This window comes from Camelus dromedarius, chromosome 3 (assembly GCF_036321535.1).
Source record: "Camelus dromedarius isolate mCamDro1 chromosome 3, mCamDro1.pat, whole genome shotgun sequence".
NCBI classification, from domain to species: domain Eukaryota; kingdom Metazoa; phylum Chordata; class Mammalia; order Artiodactyla; family Camelidae; genus Camelus; species Camelus dromedarius.
Genome location: NC_087438.1, coordinates 4561381 through 4577365, shown reverse-complemented (window position 1 = coordinate 4577365; position 15985 = coordinate 4561381). Strand labels below are relative to the sequence as shown.

Below are 15985 nucleotides of genomic sequence, written 5' to 3'. Positions count from 1 at the left end.
AATATCTGTATCAACTCTTTAGAAAACCCTGAATCAAATCTTCAAAGGTTAATTGCTTTCAATCTAAGTTCAAAAGCATAAGGAAACTAATTGAAACTGCACAGTAGAAAGCCTGTGGTTTCCAAGGTGTCCCCTCTTGTTGCTGATGCTCCCATCTGCCCCCCTTCAGGCCCTGCACCTCAGCCTCTGTCCCTTCCTGCAGACCTACCTGTGCACCTGTCCTTTCTCTAGAGCGGCTCTGAAGAAAGCTGCATGGGGCTCTGAAACGTTCATGGAAGCATGAGGCCCTGGGAGAAGCTGCTGCAAAGGGAAGAGCCTGAGAGCTGAGTGACAGGAAGCATGGGAGCTGGGCGGGGCTTGTGATCACATGACTTGGATCATCCTGGGGCAGACCCCCCTGCTCCGGGGACAGGCCAAGACCAGCCCAGGGTTAAAAGAACTCAGACCAACAAAAGAGCCAGGACAGAGGGCTCTGCAGCTGAAGAATCTTCAACATGGTAACTCTGACCCACGCAAATTCAGCTCCCAGCAAAAGCAAGCTTTCTCTCCCCTCCAGTCCTAGACCCTTCCTTGGATCAGTCACACAGTGCAGGCAGATGTCCAAGAGCCTAAACTGATGGCATGCAGAGGTGCCCCTGTGTGTCAGGGGAAATGACACTCTTCCACCCTGGCAGAACAAACCCAAGCCCACTACCAAAGCTAAGCAAAGGCCCTGGGGCCACATGGAGGCCTGAGAACCACAACAATCTTCTCTTTCAGGAAAGAAAGCAAGTGGTCAGATACCAGAAGCTTACAATTAAGCCATGGCAAAGATATTTAATTTAATGCATTTCTTCTAAATCCACTGCTGAAGACAGGGCATGCTGATATGGTTTCTCTAGAGAAAACTCCGGTGAAGCAGCTGGGAGCTTCCCGCAGGTTAGGATGAAGCCAACCCCAGCATTTCACAAACTGACTGAACAGGTATTCAGGTGGTTAGAACTACGCAGAACTATTCCAATGCCATTTTGCATTACAGTCCTGAGAACCACCCCATGCCACATGTACCAGCTAAAGCAACCTAGCAGGAGGCGCCCCACTCCCTTAGCAAGGTCTCAACCCATCACCGGGCAAAAATGCCAGTGGGCCTCAGTCTTCTAACACTGGTGTCCTAAGGAACCCAAAACACAATGTGGGACCCCACACCCTGGAGAAGCTGACAGTCGGGAGGGCTGCTGGGGCAAGAAGTGGCCGGAGGCACCCAGCCCAAGCCAGGTGGACTGCCTCGGGCCACCCGGCCTCGTGGGGCAGCGACAGCACAGACCAGGGTGCTCAGAGGGACCTGTGTGGCCAAGTCTGAAAGCAGGGTCCCCAGGCTCTGCTCTCCAGCCCCAGGAGCTGGATCATTTTGAGATGAAAACAGCTGTATCTTCGCTACCTCTTCAGAGGCCCCTACACTCGATGTGAAGGTGAGCTGGATAACCTTCCGGGAAGCAGTCATGGTGAGAGTCTGGACGACGAGCCCCGGGAAGCTCCACGACACCCACATTCCAGCCTGTTCGTCAGTCTCCCGACTAGTCTCTGCAGCAAGTCCGCTGCCTCCACTTGACAGACAGCTCCTCACGAGACAGGCGGTAGATGGCCCCAGGTTACGCCACCGGGGCTCAATCCAGAGCTGCCGCAGCTCTCAGAGTTGCCGTTCAGTCACAGAACTGAGAAGTCACACCCAGGAAGTGACCCAACACGTGTGCAGAAATCTTTATAAAAACTGAAAAGCTGTGAATCTCTCTCTAGTTATTCAGGAAATAAAATACATCAATACCATCTTTAAAAACTGTTTAAAAGAGTTTTTTAAGGCAGGGAGAATCACTTATCTGGAGTTAGATTTAAGCAAATAAAAATGACACATGTGACGTCTTTAAAGCTGCATTAAAAACACAGACAGCGGGGACGCAGCAGAGGGAAGACCCTGTGAAGGGCAGCACGAGGGTGGCCGTCTGCGCACTGAGGAGGGGCCTCGGAAGAAAGCAGCCCTGCAGACAAGCGCGTGGGCTTCCAGCCTCCAGAACCGTGAGAAAATAAACACCTGTCACTTAAAAAAAAATAACAGATAGAAACATGCTTAAGTGTTAACAACAGGAAGATTATGGGTAGTTTCTTTTCTGTTATTTTCCAAGTTTTTTCAGTAAGTACACTGTTGCTCTTATAATCATGTCCCAAAAAAGTGGCCTCATTTCAGCTTTACTGGCACTGACTTTACTCCCAAGGTCAAAGGGCAGATATCGCTGTGCTTAAGTTTTAAGACTCTGGTCACCTTAGGTCTTTACATTCAGGCCAAACTCAAGTGAGCTTTCCCTTCTGGCTTGGCCCGTGCCTGGCATCCTGGGGTCCAGGGAACTACTCCTGTGACTCTGCTCAGTTCCAAGGTCGAGCAAGGCTTAAAGGCCCCTCCAGCTCCAAATTTCTGGTTCTACTGCCACCCCAAGTCACTGGCTTAGCATATATCCTCCCCAAAAGACAGGGCTCCTAAAAAAGCTACCACGCAATTCCAGGAGAACCTCCACAGATGTGGATGACTGAACCTAGGGGTGACCTGCGAGGAACGGGGTGTTCAAGTACCCCCACCCTCTCCAGCCGGACCACACTAGGTCCAGCTAACAGGCCTTCTCCACTGTCCCAGCTCCCACCAAAGCCACTGCTGCCAGAGGGCTGTGTTGAGGAGTCTGAGATTATGCTCAGACTTAAAAAGAAACTGTTAACATTTATTACTGACACTGTCATATCACCATTCTCATTATGACAGTAAGGAGCTGACGTGTACCACTGCCGGCCCTGCCCAGCCACTGCACGACGCGCTTCCCTGAGTACGATCCTGGTAACCACCATCACCTCCCTGTTCCACAGATGCCTGGGAGGTTACACAGCCAGCTAGAGCCTCCCGTCTGGCATGAAACTTCCTGGCATGGACCACTACAGTGTCTCTGCTCACACTCAAAGCACTCCCGGGAGCCTCGACTTCCCATCCCTGCCCCTCTCCGTTTGCTGACTGCTGAACTCTGGGACCTCAGCGCCACCTCCACCGCCTTAGCTGCTCCTTGCCTGGCCCTGGCCACTCAGTAGCAACATTAGACACGCACAGCTTCTCCCCAGAGATGCTGTCCTGGTGGGACAAGTTGTCCTAGAGACCCTCAGAGCAGGAAAGCCCACGTAATGCACCTGACTGAGGACGTGCCAATCACCTTCCACGTCACCAAATGGGAAAAGCACTCAGTGACCCTGTGTCCAGTTCCGTGGGCACGTGACCACAGCGGGTACTCATCACCCACCAGGTACCAGTGTGCTGTGGCCACCTGAGAGCCAGGTCTACCTCACACGCCAGGGCGTCAGCCTATGTGGGTGGGGAGTCTACTGTAACCAAAGCACTTAACTTCCTTGTAGCCAATATGCACACATCTATCAAAGCAAAGTTTGATTTGTAACATCTGAAGAATAAAAACCAATGTAACTTTTAATTATCAAATGTTTACTTCTCATTCAATCAGCAGGAATGTCTCTGTCCAGCTTAAAGGAAAAAATAACTCAGTTGTATGGATGTTGCTCGGCATGAACCAGACACGTCCAGCTCCTCCAGTCTCAGGAGGGAGAGGGGCTCCGGGTTCTGGCTCCAGGAGGTAGGAACCTCCCAGGGCCCCACCAAGGTGACCAAAAAAAAAAACCTAAGATAATGGAAAATACAACAGTGCTGGAAAAGTACCAAAAATACACAGGGAGGGAAGGAGGAAGGGCAACGCATAGAATTTAATGGACCCAAAGATTTAAGTCTATATTGAAGCGGAGAAAGCAGATTCGAGTCATCATTCTGCAGTGACTCACCGCCAACCAACGGTGCAGCAGGTAAGGCTCTGGCCTGGGCTAGACTGAGCAAGACGAAGTAAGTCAGCCCCTCTTGCTGGCTGAGTTGGGCTGGGGGGCATGGAGAAGGCAGTAAAGTGAAACACAAGACTAAACCCAATGCAGAGCACACTCTGCAGAGATTCCAAATGGTGGCCAAGACCATCTTCATGGTGACTTTGTGTTGGGTGGTTGGGAATGGCCTCCCAAGAGCTGGTACTAGAGCCAAGACAGAGGGGCAAGAAGGAACCAGATGTGCAAAGATCGGGAGACGACCCTGGAGACTGGAGGAACTGAGAGCAAGTCAGCATGGCCTGGAGAACAGGGGGAGCTCGAGTCTGTGACATCAGCAGCGAGGGTCGTCTGTCCTCTGCTGGGCCGACTTTAGAGCAAATGACCACCAGGCTTTTGAGGAAACCCAATGGCATTAAAGGACTGGATCAGAAGAGCTGGGCCTTGAGCAGGCTGAACTAGCTCCAGGCCCCCTCAAAAGGCCCACTGACTCACCCTAAGAGTCTCTCCACCCGGAGGACCAGTAGGTCCCAGAAGGGTCAGCCAAAGACACAACCTGCCCTCTCAACCTGCAGCCTGGGCTGAAAGGGAGAGCTCCCAGGAGGTGGCTCAGTCAGAGCACCAATAGCAACAGCAGAGACGGCCGGGAGGTCTGCCGGGCAGGGATGGCCACCCTGGGAACAAGTCACAGCAGAAAAAAGAGGCGAGCCCAGTTCACAATGAAGACAACCACCCCAGTACAGGAGAGACACAGGCTGGGATGAGGAAAACCCACTACAGTGTCCTGTGCCACAGAAAACCCTGGGAAGAACATGCCAGTAAACACGGGGCTAGGAGAGGGTGGGGAGCAGCAGGTGGGGACAGGGAAGCCTGAGACAGGCCCTTTACAGAAGATGGACAGAGAGGAAAAAGAGAGTGAGTCAAGCCATCCAAGTGGAGAAGGTGGAAGACTCCCACCAGCAGGAAGATGAATCAGGGACAACTCAAAGAACCGACAGAAGACCAGCCCCAAAGACAAGGCAGAGCCCGGTCTGCGGGCCGAAAGGGGGCTGCGGTCCAGGAAGACCCGACGCAGGGCTGACACAGACGTGGCAGGAAGGACCTGGTGAGGACGAGAGGCATCTGAATAAACCAGATTCACTGAAGGGGGATCAGTGTGGCCTCAGATTTCTGACTACATCCAAAGGCAGACGACGGGGAGCACACCGAGGCTCTGCAGCGGACACCTGCAAGTTCGGCGCAAGGCAGGCTTCGGGGACCCGGCCCCAGCCAGCGCTCCTTTAAGGACCTGACCGCTCAGCACGCGCAGCCGAGAGACGGGCGCAGCTCGGCCGTGCAGGCCTGCTGGGTGCTAGAAGTCCAAGATCAGGGTTCCGGCATGACTGGGTCGCAGCCAGACCCTCTTCCTGGCTTGCAGTTAGTCTCCTGTGAATCTTTGAGAGGGACACAAACTCCTCAGACAGATTCATCACCCGCTTTTTTCCATGAGATAACTTACAACAATACTTGAGAATTTCTTTGCACTTCATGAGCCATTCAACATATCCTCTTTTCTAGTTCAGCCATCATTTCAGAGATACACTTCAATTTTGCCTAAATTCAGAAAAGATGCCAGTAATAAAATACTCATGACTGCGCTGCACTAAGGTTCCATCTCCGCCAGCTCACCAAGTTCTTGTTTCTGGCTCTTAATTCAGGTGCACCAACTCCCTTCCCAGGGAGGCAGTGGGGAAGCACATGGGCTTTCTGACAAGTAGGCAGGTGTTGAGGCTCCAGTCCTTCTAGTTTCCAGTTGCACTGGCGGCAAAATGCTTCATCTACTGACTGAATTCACTTCTCCTGAAACTGAGTTACTGTCAAGAAGCACCGGGAGAATGCAGATCTGCACCCAAGGCACCGCCTGCCACTAAGGAGACTGCCAGTGGACTTGCTAGTCCTGCTTTCTGGTCTTTCAATTGTCTTCCAGAAACTCAGTCAACAGTTCATCAAATGCTCCACTTTTCATAAACTGTGATTTCTAAGAATTATCCAGATGCTAGGAGTCCTGCTGCCTCCACCACGACCTCCCCCCAGGCCGTCTGGAGTGTCTGGGGAAAGTGTGAACTTGGTCCCGATCCTCCCCAGTGCTCCCTCCCCCACCTCGTATGTCATCGGTCACAAGGCTGTCAAGTCAAAGTCCTCAGGGGAGGACCTAGGCCCCTCCTCCCCCAGTCTTCAAGAAAGCAAAACAGCAAAAAGCCCTCAAAGAGACACCAAACCAGGTCAGGCCTGTGTCCTGGGGACGTCTTCTTCATTTACCTCTGTCTGCAACTCCCCAATGTCAGAGCTAGTCTGACATTTCCAAGTGCAGCATCTTTGGCCAGATCACATTAGCCTGTCCAGGCTTTGGTTTTGTCTGCAGGCCAGGCGTACTATTACCCATTTCACGGCCCTGCTCTGAGAACTGGGGAAGGAAACTTGGGCAGGGAGCCGAGGCCCACATTGTGGGCCCGAATGGCTGCTGCTAACCAAGGGGACTGCCAGCGGGAAAAGACTGGATTATGTCACCAGCCCCATGTGCAGACTGCCTGCTGGACCCGATGCCCCAGCCGTCAAGACTGTTCCACGGCGTTCTCTGCTAGGAACCCATTTCACACTTTATGTGTTCCTGAAACAGCAGCCCTTGGAAAAGGAGTTTACACTGGAAACTCAAAAACATAATTTCTAGAGCTTTCCAGGGGTAACTTGCTGAGTAACACAGCTTCTGCTGTTGTTTGATTTTGGATAAATGTGGGCAGCAGTTACTGAATCAAACACTATGTTTCGAAAGTTACTGCTGTTCAGAGCTGACCAAACACAAGAACATTTGAATCTGAACTAAAATTAAACACAACTGAAATCAAGGTCCTCAGTCGCATCAGTCTCATGGTAAGTGCTCAGGAGCCATGCGTGGCTGGCGGCTACTGTGCAGGACAGCACAGAGCCAGAATCCCTCCATCCTCACGCACGTGCACCAGACGGCACTGCTCTAGGCCTGACGTCCCCAGGCCCTGGCCTTCCATTTTCTGCACTGTGTACAGAACGTGTGCTAGAAGCTGCAAAGAGCAGAGAGTTAACATGACACCCACTCCCCCGAACCTGTGCACAGAGCAAAACCAGAACCCCAAAGAGCTTGAAGCAAGTTACACAGGGCAGAGCCCGCACCCCTGATAAAATACAGCAGGAGAACCCTGAGAGCTGTGTGAAGACAAAAATGTTGCTTAAAACCTAGAGAACACACGACTCAGGCATTGTTTAAGCCTTAAAAAGTAGAAAAGTATGTCTTGGCTCAAAGGGAGAAAGAATTTCCAGAGCATCAGGTGTGTTTCCAGCCGTGCCCGTCGCTTCTCTGAATTAGTCTCCAGCAGTCTCTCCAAGAGAAAAGTTTTGGCCTGAGAAAGTCGTCTGTGTCCAGTTGGCAATGAGAACTATTTAATTTTTGGTTTCGATTTCGTCAGAGGAGAGAAAAGGAAAGGAGCAGCCTTTCTAACCCCACACATGACAACTCATACAGGGTCCACATCTCCTCTGTACCCCCTGGGGGTGGACACAGGCCCACTTCACAGGTCGGGAAACTGAGGCTCACAAGTCAGAATCCACAATGAAATCAGCCAAATCCAGAGCTGGGAACTAACCAAGCAAGCTCAAGGCCACGCACATGCCTCTAGATGCCAGGAAGCGGATTCAAGCAGTAAAAAGCAAAAAAACACAAATAATTTGACTCTTTATTTCCCTTTAACTCCTGCATCCCAGCCATTCCTTCACTTTTCCAGGATTCTGGAAATGTGAGGATCACCTGAAGTCTCTTCAGACATGGAAAGATATAAACCACCTACATCCCCATGTTGTTATCCACTTAGGAAATTAATTCTGATCTTAAACCACAGAGAGCGCCTAAATGCTAAATGTGTAAAACAGTTGATCTGGGAATTAAAAAGAGTACAAACCCACAATAAAAAGGCATGTTGCTGATAACCAAAGCCACTCCCTGCCAAAGGGAACCTCAGAGCTGCGAGGATGTGGAGAAGGAAAAACTTCTTCCCGGAGGCGCCCAGGCCAGGGCGGGGTCCAGCCTCTGCCCCCTCCTCGTGGCCAGCAAAGGGAACACAGGCCTCCAAAGGCCAGGACAGGCGTGACCAGCTCACAGGACACTCACCAAGTACCAAGTTTTCTAACTTTTCACATTAGGTATTAATTTTTTTTTTTAAAAAGGCCAGTTAAAACTATATGGAGATGCCTTTCAAACACTGTCTAGAATTTTTCTGAACGTCTTCTGCTTTTACATTCTGTATTATACAAAACCGATTTAACCACACTCTTCAGGAAGGCAGGCAGATACACTGCAGTAGATTTTACTTTATTCTACATTTGAAAAACTTCAGAGTTGGCAATCAAATCTTTAGAAATTCTAAGACAAACAGCAAAAGGTATTTTTAGCATTTGGTTTATTTGAACGCTGTAGACTCGCCACACCTCCCCTGCTCCTCAAAGCTGGCAGATCCATCCTCTCTCTCTCTCTCTCTCTCAGACATTTACTCTCGCCCGCCAGTCCTGGCTTGGCACTGGGAACACAGGCTAGGACGTGGCCCCGCCTTCCCCGAACAGACACCAGAGAGCAGTGATCCGTTCTTAAGAGCAGCAGTTTAACTGCACAGGCAGGGATGGGGCTCTGAAGCGGGGTTCTGGGCAAGACGCCACTCCCATCAACCTGGGCTGAGGACAGTGGGGTGGGGCCTTCTGCAAAGCCAGGATGAACTGTCGTGTGCCCACATGTTTGGACTCCAGAAGCAACCTGGGTGAGTCACCAACCAGCCTCCCACAGCACAGAAACGGCACCTTCCCTAAGCAGGCCAAGGCAAGACACCTCACGAACAGGACTATTAGACCGCCGTAATCTTCATACACTTGCTCACGTGCCTTTCATGGGAACTTTTCTCACATGACATGTTTTAAGAACAGCTCACGTGAGAGAGGCACAGAAAGGCACTCACGGCCATGATCACTCTGGTCGCCCTGAGTTCAATGGCAATGACCCAGCCGGGGGACAGACAGAACCAGCTATCTGCAAGAGACATCGTGATGGGCTGGAGTCCAGTCAAAAGAGAGAAGTGTTGGGGGAGAAAACCCACAACCTCCTCAGTACCTGCTTCCCACAGCAGAGAAGTCTACCTACAGGAGGACACCTGCATGTGCGGCCAGCAGCCTCCAGAAGATTCCATACCCTGATCCCCAGAATCTGTGGCCACAATGAAATCATTGCCATTCCTGAGGATCGTGCTGTATCACTACACGCCCTTAACGCAGCCAACCAGGTGCGCCTGACCCAACTACTCGAGCCCTTAAGGCAGGCTTCCTCCAGCTGGCAGAGACAGAGAGGTTCAAAGTGCTGTTGCCGCTTTGAGGATGGAAGGTTCTCGAGCCAAGGGATGCAGGTGGCTTTAAGGAGCTGAGAGAGGCCCCAGCCGGCTGCCAACAAGAAATCAGGGACCTCAATCCTAAAACCACGAGGAGCTGCATTATGCCAGTAACAAGAGCGTCCTTACAAGAGGACCCTGAGCTCCAGCAGAAAACACAGCGGCCAACGCCTGACTTTAGCCTGGTGGGTGCCTGAGCAGAGACCCCTGCCCCCATCCCCGACCTCCGACCCACAGAAACTGTGAGACAATCCATCAGTGCTGTCCTAAAGTCACTGAGTCTGTAGACACTGGTGGCACAGCACAGGCAAACCAGTGCAGCCGGGAGGCCTTACAGTGAGACATTTAACTCGAAGTGCAAATCCCAAGCTGTCCGGGAGACGCCCCCAACCCCCTCGCTGGGAGGCCCACTCGCGGTACAGGCATCTGCCCCGAGCACAAAACCAGCTGTCTGCCTGGCCTCAGGGGCCGCACTCACTCAGCCGCCTTCCAAGAGGGACCCTGACAAGCTGACCAGAGTCTTCCAGACGGGCCTCTCCACAGCCACTGGCCAGGGGCCGCTTCTGCCTGACACTGTGGCAATTTCCAGGTGGCAATCTCCCACGAACCTAGGTAGTATGACCCAGTCACTCCTCTTCCGTTAGCCTACGTTCTGGCTGTGTCATCAAAGTCAAGATCACAGGTTTCTGTTTGTTCTCTACAACCCTCTTTTACTCCACAATCAAAAAATCAAATCCTAAACCGTGATGACCTCACCAAGGCACAAAGTCTCAGTTTCAAAACCGTTATCTCCCTTCCGTTTACATGAGTGCATTTAAAATGGAACCAAAATTTCACATTAAATAGTGACCAAAAGAAGGCCTGAGATTTTACCTTGAAAAACAAATCTTAAAATTATGAAAAATTTTACTTTAAAACATTCCGTTAAAAATTGCTCTTAAAAGTATTAAATCACAACCCCATGTTACTCCTAAGCAGCAGCAAACGGCACGGCCTTGGCACTGCTTTCCAGTCGTGAGCTCACAGCGGCAGAGGGCCTGCTTTTACCCAGCCCTGACCTCCACACCAGAAGCATTAAGGAGGCCATTTTTTGCAAAAATCATTTGAGGGGCCCATTCTTTCAAAGCCCCCAGCATCTGCCAGCCTACTGAAAACTCTGACCCTCCACTTCCAGAGTCTGTCTTGTCCTCTGTTCCCCCTCCTCCTCCACGGCAGCCTCGTCCCCAAGTGTTGTCCTAACGTTTCCCGTCCTCCTTTTACTGGTGACCAGGCATCACTTATCCCAACTTTGTCACAGCCAGCATCTTGCACTAGATTTTCAATTTCACCTTGCAGAGAGAGTGGCCGTGGTGCGACAGGCGGGAACTGCGATGCTGCTATTAAGCGGGAGGAGTGGGAGTGGGAGCTGGTCACGGTCAGCGCAGCAGCACATCCATGCACAGTGCAATCAGCTGTGTTTCCCTCTACGAACACACACCCCCGGGGTCTCTGAGGGTGCGCACTCGGGAAAGCAGGCCCGTGTGAGACCAGCGCCTTCCAAGACAGATCTCACAATAACCTCTCCCAGACATCCCAGGATGTCACAGGGCGAGACTGGAACAAGACAAAGGCTACGAGAGTCATGACAGCCATGGCCTTCACCTGGGCCCCCAAGGACATGCCAGGAGGTCATTTGTGCTAAGTCAGTTTGGAGCTGAGAGGGAGAGGAAGGAGCCTGAATCTTCTCCAGGCACTGACTCTCAGGAGAAAGGAGGGAAGCGGAACACATGTGGAGTCAGAAAGAACCCTGTGGGCGTGGCTGACCATTCCTACAAATGACATCTGTCCATTTCTCACAGATTTCAGACCAAGTGAATTTTGTTTGGAGAAACAGATGTTAAAAAATGGAATGTTGTCAAGGGATCTGCAGAGAGGACACTGCATGTCACTCTGTACAGGCGGGCAGGCCTGAGAGGACAAAGCCCAAACTGAAGCCTGGACAAGCCTGGTTCGCAGGCGTCCACCAGGCACTGGGTTCTTCCTCATTTGAGTACATTCTTCCAGGGACCTACCTGATCTACTACAGCACCAGAAAGGACGCAGCGCAGTATCTGAGGCCCACGCCCCTACCCTCACGTACGCAGGACTGTTCTTCGCCTTTAAACTGAGTAGAGTCCCAAAGGTGTTAGACTGACCAGGGCAGGGCGACAAGGGCCAGGAGGTGAGGGTAGGTCAAAGTGGCAGCAGCCAGAGGCTGGGAGGCACAGGCCCCCAGAGCCTGTCCAGCCCCCTCCCCACATCTCCAGGTCAGAAGCCTGGGCAGAGAGGACATCTCACACTGCCCACACCGCTCCCAAAATAAAAGTCTGAGAGTTCACCCCAAAAGTGGACTAAGAACTAGAGCCAATGGCAGCTCCCAAAGTAGCATGCGACCTTCTCCACTCCGAAGGTTCTTGCTCTAGTCTCAGTCCGCTTTCACCTGTTTTTCCTTCATCCTTCTCAAGGATGAAAACAGGTTGGCCACCTCTCAAGGCAGCCACCAGGCAAAGTTTCCAAAGGCAGAAACCTCCCCAAGAAAGAAGAGCCAGGTGCCACCCAGGCTAGCAATCAAAGGCTCAGCTGCGTTCAGCTGATGCCACTCAAACTCCTGTCACATTGGCAACCGCTTACCCCTCCTTGAGGGCTGAGACGCTGTCTCTCCAGAAACGCCTGTCCTGAGGCTGCATGGGCTGAGCCACTGCTCATCAACAAGATCTGTTTCCGCAGGTTGCACTAGGGGCTCTCGCACCTCAGTTCCCTCATCCTAAGCCACATGTGGAGGACTTCCTGGTGGCCTTCCTCATCACTCTGGGTAACCTGCGCCCAGGAGCAAGCTCCAGGCAGAGCCAATTCTCCATACCAAAAGGTTAGTTCCCATAAGCCCAGCGGATGGACTCCCTCTAAACTATCATTAGGCTCGCCTCCCTCCTCCAACCGTAGACAAGCTCACTGGCTTGACCACTGCTCGGGTTCAGTTTCTCCCCTCTGCCCTTCCAAGTTGGCAGTCTGCTAGGATTCAGAGCAGTGAACCAAGCGGAAGGCACCTGCCCTTCCAGGCACATGGCAGCCAATCCCAGCAGACTCCTTCTCTAGGCAGAGATAGCAGAAAATGGACAGCCCCAGGGATGTACTGGGGATGCGGTACACGCCACCCACAGAGGCAAGCCCGCAAAGAGACAGAAAGAGCAGTAACGTGAGTGTTAGTTACTGCAGTGGCCCCTACTTAGGTGGGCTGAAACACAGAACTGCTGGCTGCTTCAGAGTCCGCTTCTTGGCCCTACATCACAGGGCCTCGGAGCTGACTTCTAACAGGCTGGCAGGGAGTGGAGCAGTGAGACCCCAACAGAGAGGGAGAGCAGGCCCCCAGACGGGGCCCAAGTGGCAGCGCCCTGGAGAAACACTGAGTGTCAAGCTTTGGCCTCTAAACTAAGGGGGATGAATGAGGTGCCATCCCAGAGTCCCAAGGGTGTGGGAACTGACCAAACCTGCTGGCACAGGTGATCACCCCACTGGCAGGGCTGGGAAAGGTCCAAAGTGGGACAAGAGTATGTGAAAGATGACCATCTTCGGGTTATGTGAGCAACCTCACTAGAGATGCCGACAGTCCCCGTGAGGGTGAGGAGGATGAGGTCCAGAAAGACTGAACAGGATCTGATGAAAAACTGGACACAGAAGCCAGAAGAGGGTGAGGGGAGTGAGACCCGCACACCTGGACAGTCAGTGCTCCTGTGTGCAGGGCCGGGGCATTCCCTGACCAGGGACAGGTTTCCCACTCAGGGTCCTAAGGCTGCACGTCTCCCATGCCAACCCCTCCCCCAGATCCCAGCCCAGCACCTGGCTTGTAGTGGGCTCATTTATTAAGAAAAGCCACAGCCACATACATACAGAGTGCACTGAGATTTACGAGAAACTTATGGGCAAGGAAAGTTTCCAGACCCTGCGCAATTCACACCAGAGCACCATGCTACCACTGGCATGAGCGCCTAAAAGGAAGAAGTGGGAGTCCGGACGGTCCGGGCCCCAGGATGCTCTGCAAATGAGGACCACGTGTCCTCCTAGTTTCCTGGTGCTGAGACCCAAAGTGGATTCCAGTTACATGACAGCCTGGAAACCTACAGGCTGTCATGTAACTGGAATGATGCCAGACATCAAGACACTGCACCCCACCATCTCTCCTCGGAAAGTTCTACACGTAAGACCGAAGGGAGAGAGGGAAGGGGAAGCTGGGTTCCTATTTAGGGCTGAAGTGCATACTCAGGCTTCCGAAAATTTAAGAAAGTAACACTTCCAGCCCACACCAGGTGAAACATGTTGCAGAACACGCAATATTACTGTGTATCATATACATTTTAAAGCAGTATCAATTTAAGTGTTTTACAGCATATTTCAAATGAGAATAAACAGACCCATCAGAGAAAAAGTTACTTTAAGAAATAATCCCAACACCTAGCAACTGTAGGATTTATAAGGCTCTAACGTTTTACAACCCTAACACCCTGGAAAATCCTTAGATGCCCTTTAAGTCAGCATGCAATTGTGCAAGAAAACTTTAAAGTTCTAAAATACTGACATAAAACCTAGGTACCTATACCTTGTTTCCAGGTGCTCAGAAAAGCACAGGAAAGCAAAAAGGCTGGGTAAATAGCACTTACACCAGAGCAGCCTCACCTGGGGCTGCTCCAACCCCCACATATCAATCTTTTTTTTTTTTTTAAACCAGTCCTTGCCGCCAGTAATTGCACTAACCCTAAACAGACTTTCTAACTCCCTCTAGGCTAATATGGAAATACTTTTAGACACTTCCTAGAGAATATGTGCTACAAACGTTTTTATTTTCTTCGAATGCTATTAGAGTGTTTAAAAAAAAAAAAAGGGAGCCTGAAGATCATTCTATGTTGATTTCAGCACAAAATTAAATCACAAGCAAGCTCTCTCTTGAAAAAGTCACTTCTAAATTAGCTGTCGGTTAAATTGTATCGCTACCAAAATCCTACTCATCTTTTAAACGGATTACCTGGGAGGGAAAAAAATTACATTTAACCAGTATTTTACCTTCAACTTGATTCACGTTCCTAGCAATACTAAAACCCTCGGCATAACATAAAAGTTTTTAACATAAAACTCCACACCTATCTCCACCCAACTTTAACAAAAGGCCCCTAACCTGTCGAGGAAGAGAGGATTGAGAGAAAGTATCTGATCTCCTTTCCAGTTTCAAGGGAAGATAAGAAAAACATCTGCACAAGTCGGATTCAGCAGCCCCTTTCTCAAACTGTTAGTTCTAGAATCTGGACACATTACTCGTTTATAAAAGAAGCTTAAAATTCAAACAAATAGAAGTAAATTAAAAGCCTCATGGCACAGTCGGACTTTGGCCTCCAACACCCAAACTCGAAAAAAAACGGGAGCCCGGATGGGGACTCCAAGCGCCCGCGGCGCCCCGCGGCCAATCGCGCGCCCCGCCGGGCCCAGGTCCCCACGCAGCACGAGGGGCTTGGGGCCCCTGGCCGCCCCCTCCCCTCCCCAGATCCCCGCGCCGGGCCGCGCGCACTCACCCCTGGATGCCCGGGCTGTACGCGCGGCTCTTCCACGGCGTGCCGGGCCGCGGCGCCTGGGGCCCGGGGCCACCCCCTCCGCTCAGCGCGGCCGCGCGGCTGCCGGACAGCAGGTAGTTGAGGCCGTAGGTGCTGGCCTTGTTCTCGCGTTTCCGGCGGCCGGGGTGGAACTGGTGCTGAGGCGGGGAGCCGGCGGGCGCGGGGCCCCGCGGCCCAGGGTGCCCGTTGACCGCGCCGGGGGCGCTTGGAGGGCCGTCTGCGAAATGGAAGAAGGCGCCGCCGCGGCCGCCGCCCGCCCGGCCCAGCGAGGCGCTGCTCGAGGACGACGAGGAGCAGCCCGGGCTCTCGGTGCCCGACTCGGCGTTGGACGAGGACGACGACGACGACGACAGCGAGGGCGACTTGTGCAGGCGCCGGGCGCCCTCGGCCGCGGGCCCGAGCGCCGTCAGCAGCGCGGGGGGCAGCGCGGCAGGGCCGGGCGCGGGCGGTGGAGGCGACGCGGCGGGCAGCGCGGGCCCCGCCAGGCCGCCGCCACCCAGCCCGGCCGCCCCCGCCGCGGCCGCCGTGTCCAGCGCGGGCGAGTTGAGGCAGAAGTAGGACGCGAAGCCCGAGCCACCGCGGCCCACGCCCTGCGAGGTCTCCCAGATCTGCATCCACAGGGCATTGGCCGGCCCCTTCTGCTCGGGCTGGATCCAGGCCACGCGCGGATCCATCCACGCGCCGCCCCGCGGGCCCGCGCGCCCGCCCGCCCCGCCGCGGCCCCGCCCCCGCCGCGCCCCGAGCCCCGGCCGCGCCGCGCACGGACGGACGGACGGACGGGCCGCTGGCGGAAGGGCGGGCGGGCCTGCGCCGCGGCGCGGGCCGGCTCGCGGCGGCGGCTCCCGTCGGGGTCCCGGGTCGCGGCGGCCTGGCGGGGCCCGGGCAGGCCGCGGCGGGCTGCTCGGGCCTGTCGGGCTCCCTTCACGCGGCGCGGGGTGGGCGCGGGGGCCGCGGCGGCGGCGGCGTTCCACACGGGCCGGCGGGAGAGGCCATCGGAGGGGGCGGGCGGCCGGGCCGAGGGGGCGGGCCCAGGCGCCGCGCGGCCCGGGACCCGCGGGA

At 53.5% G+C, this 15985-nt stretch overlaps 1 protein-coding gene across 2 annotated transcripts in view; it reads right to left on the bottom strand.

The window, feature by feature from the left end:
* The window catches only part of TENT4A (terminal nucleotidyltransferase 4A), a 41564-nt gene extending 25933 nt beyond the window's left edge, over window positions 1-15631 (bottom strand). For both annotated transcript variants that reach the window (XM_031443060.2, XM_064479392.1), the window contains exon 1: window positions 14888-15631. In XM_031443060.2, coding sequence (XP_031298920.2) covers window positions 14888-15600 — 713 coding nt within the window. In that variant the 5' untranslated portion in view covers window positions 15601-15631. The remainder of the gene's footprint in view (window positions 1-14887) is intronic.
* Window positions 15632-15985: the final 354 nt, after the last annotated feature.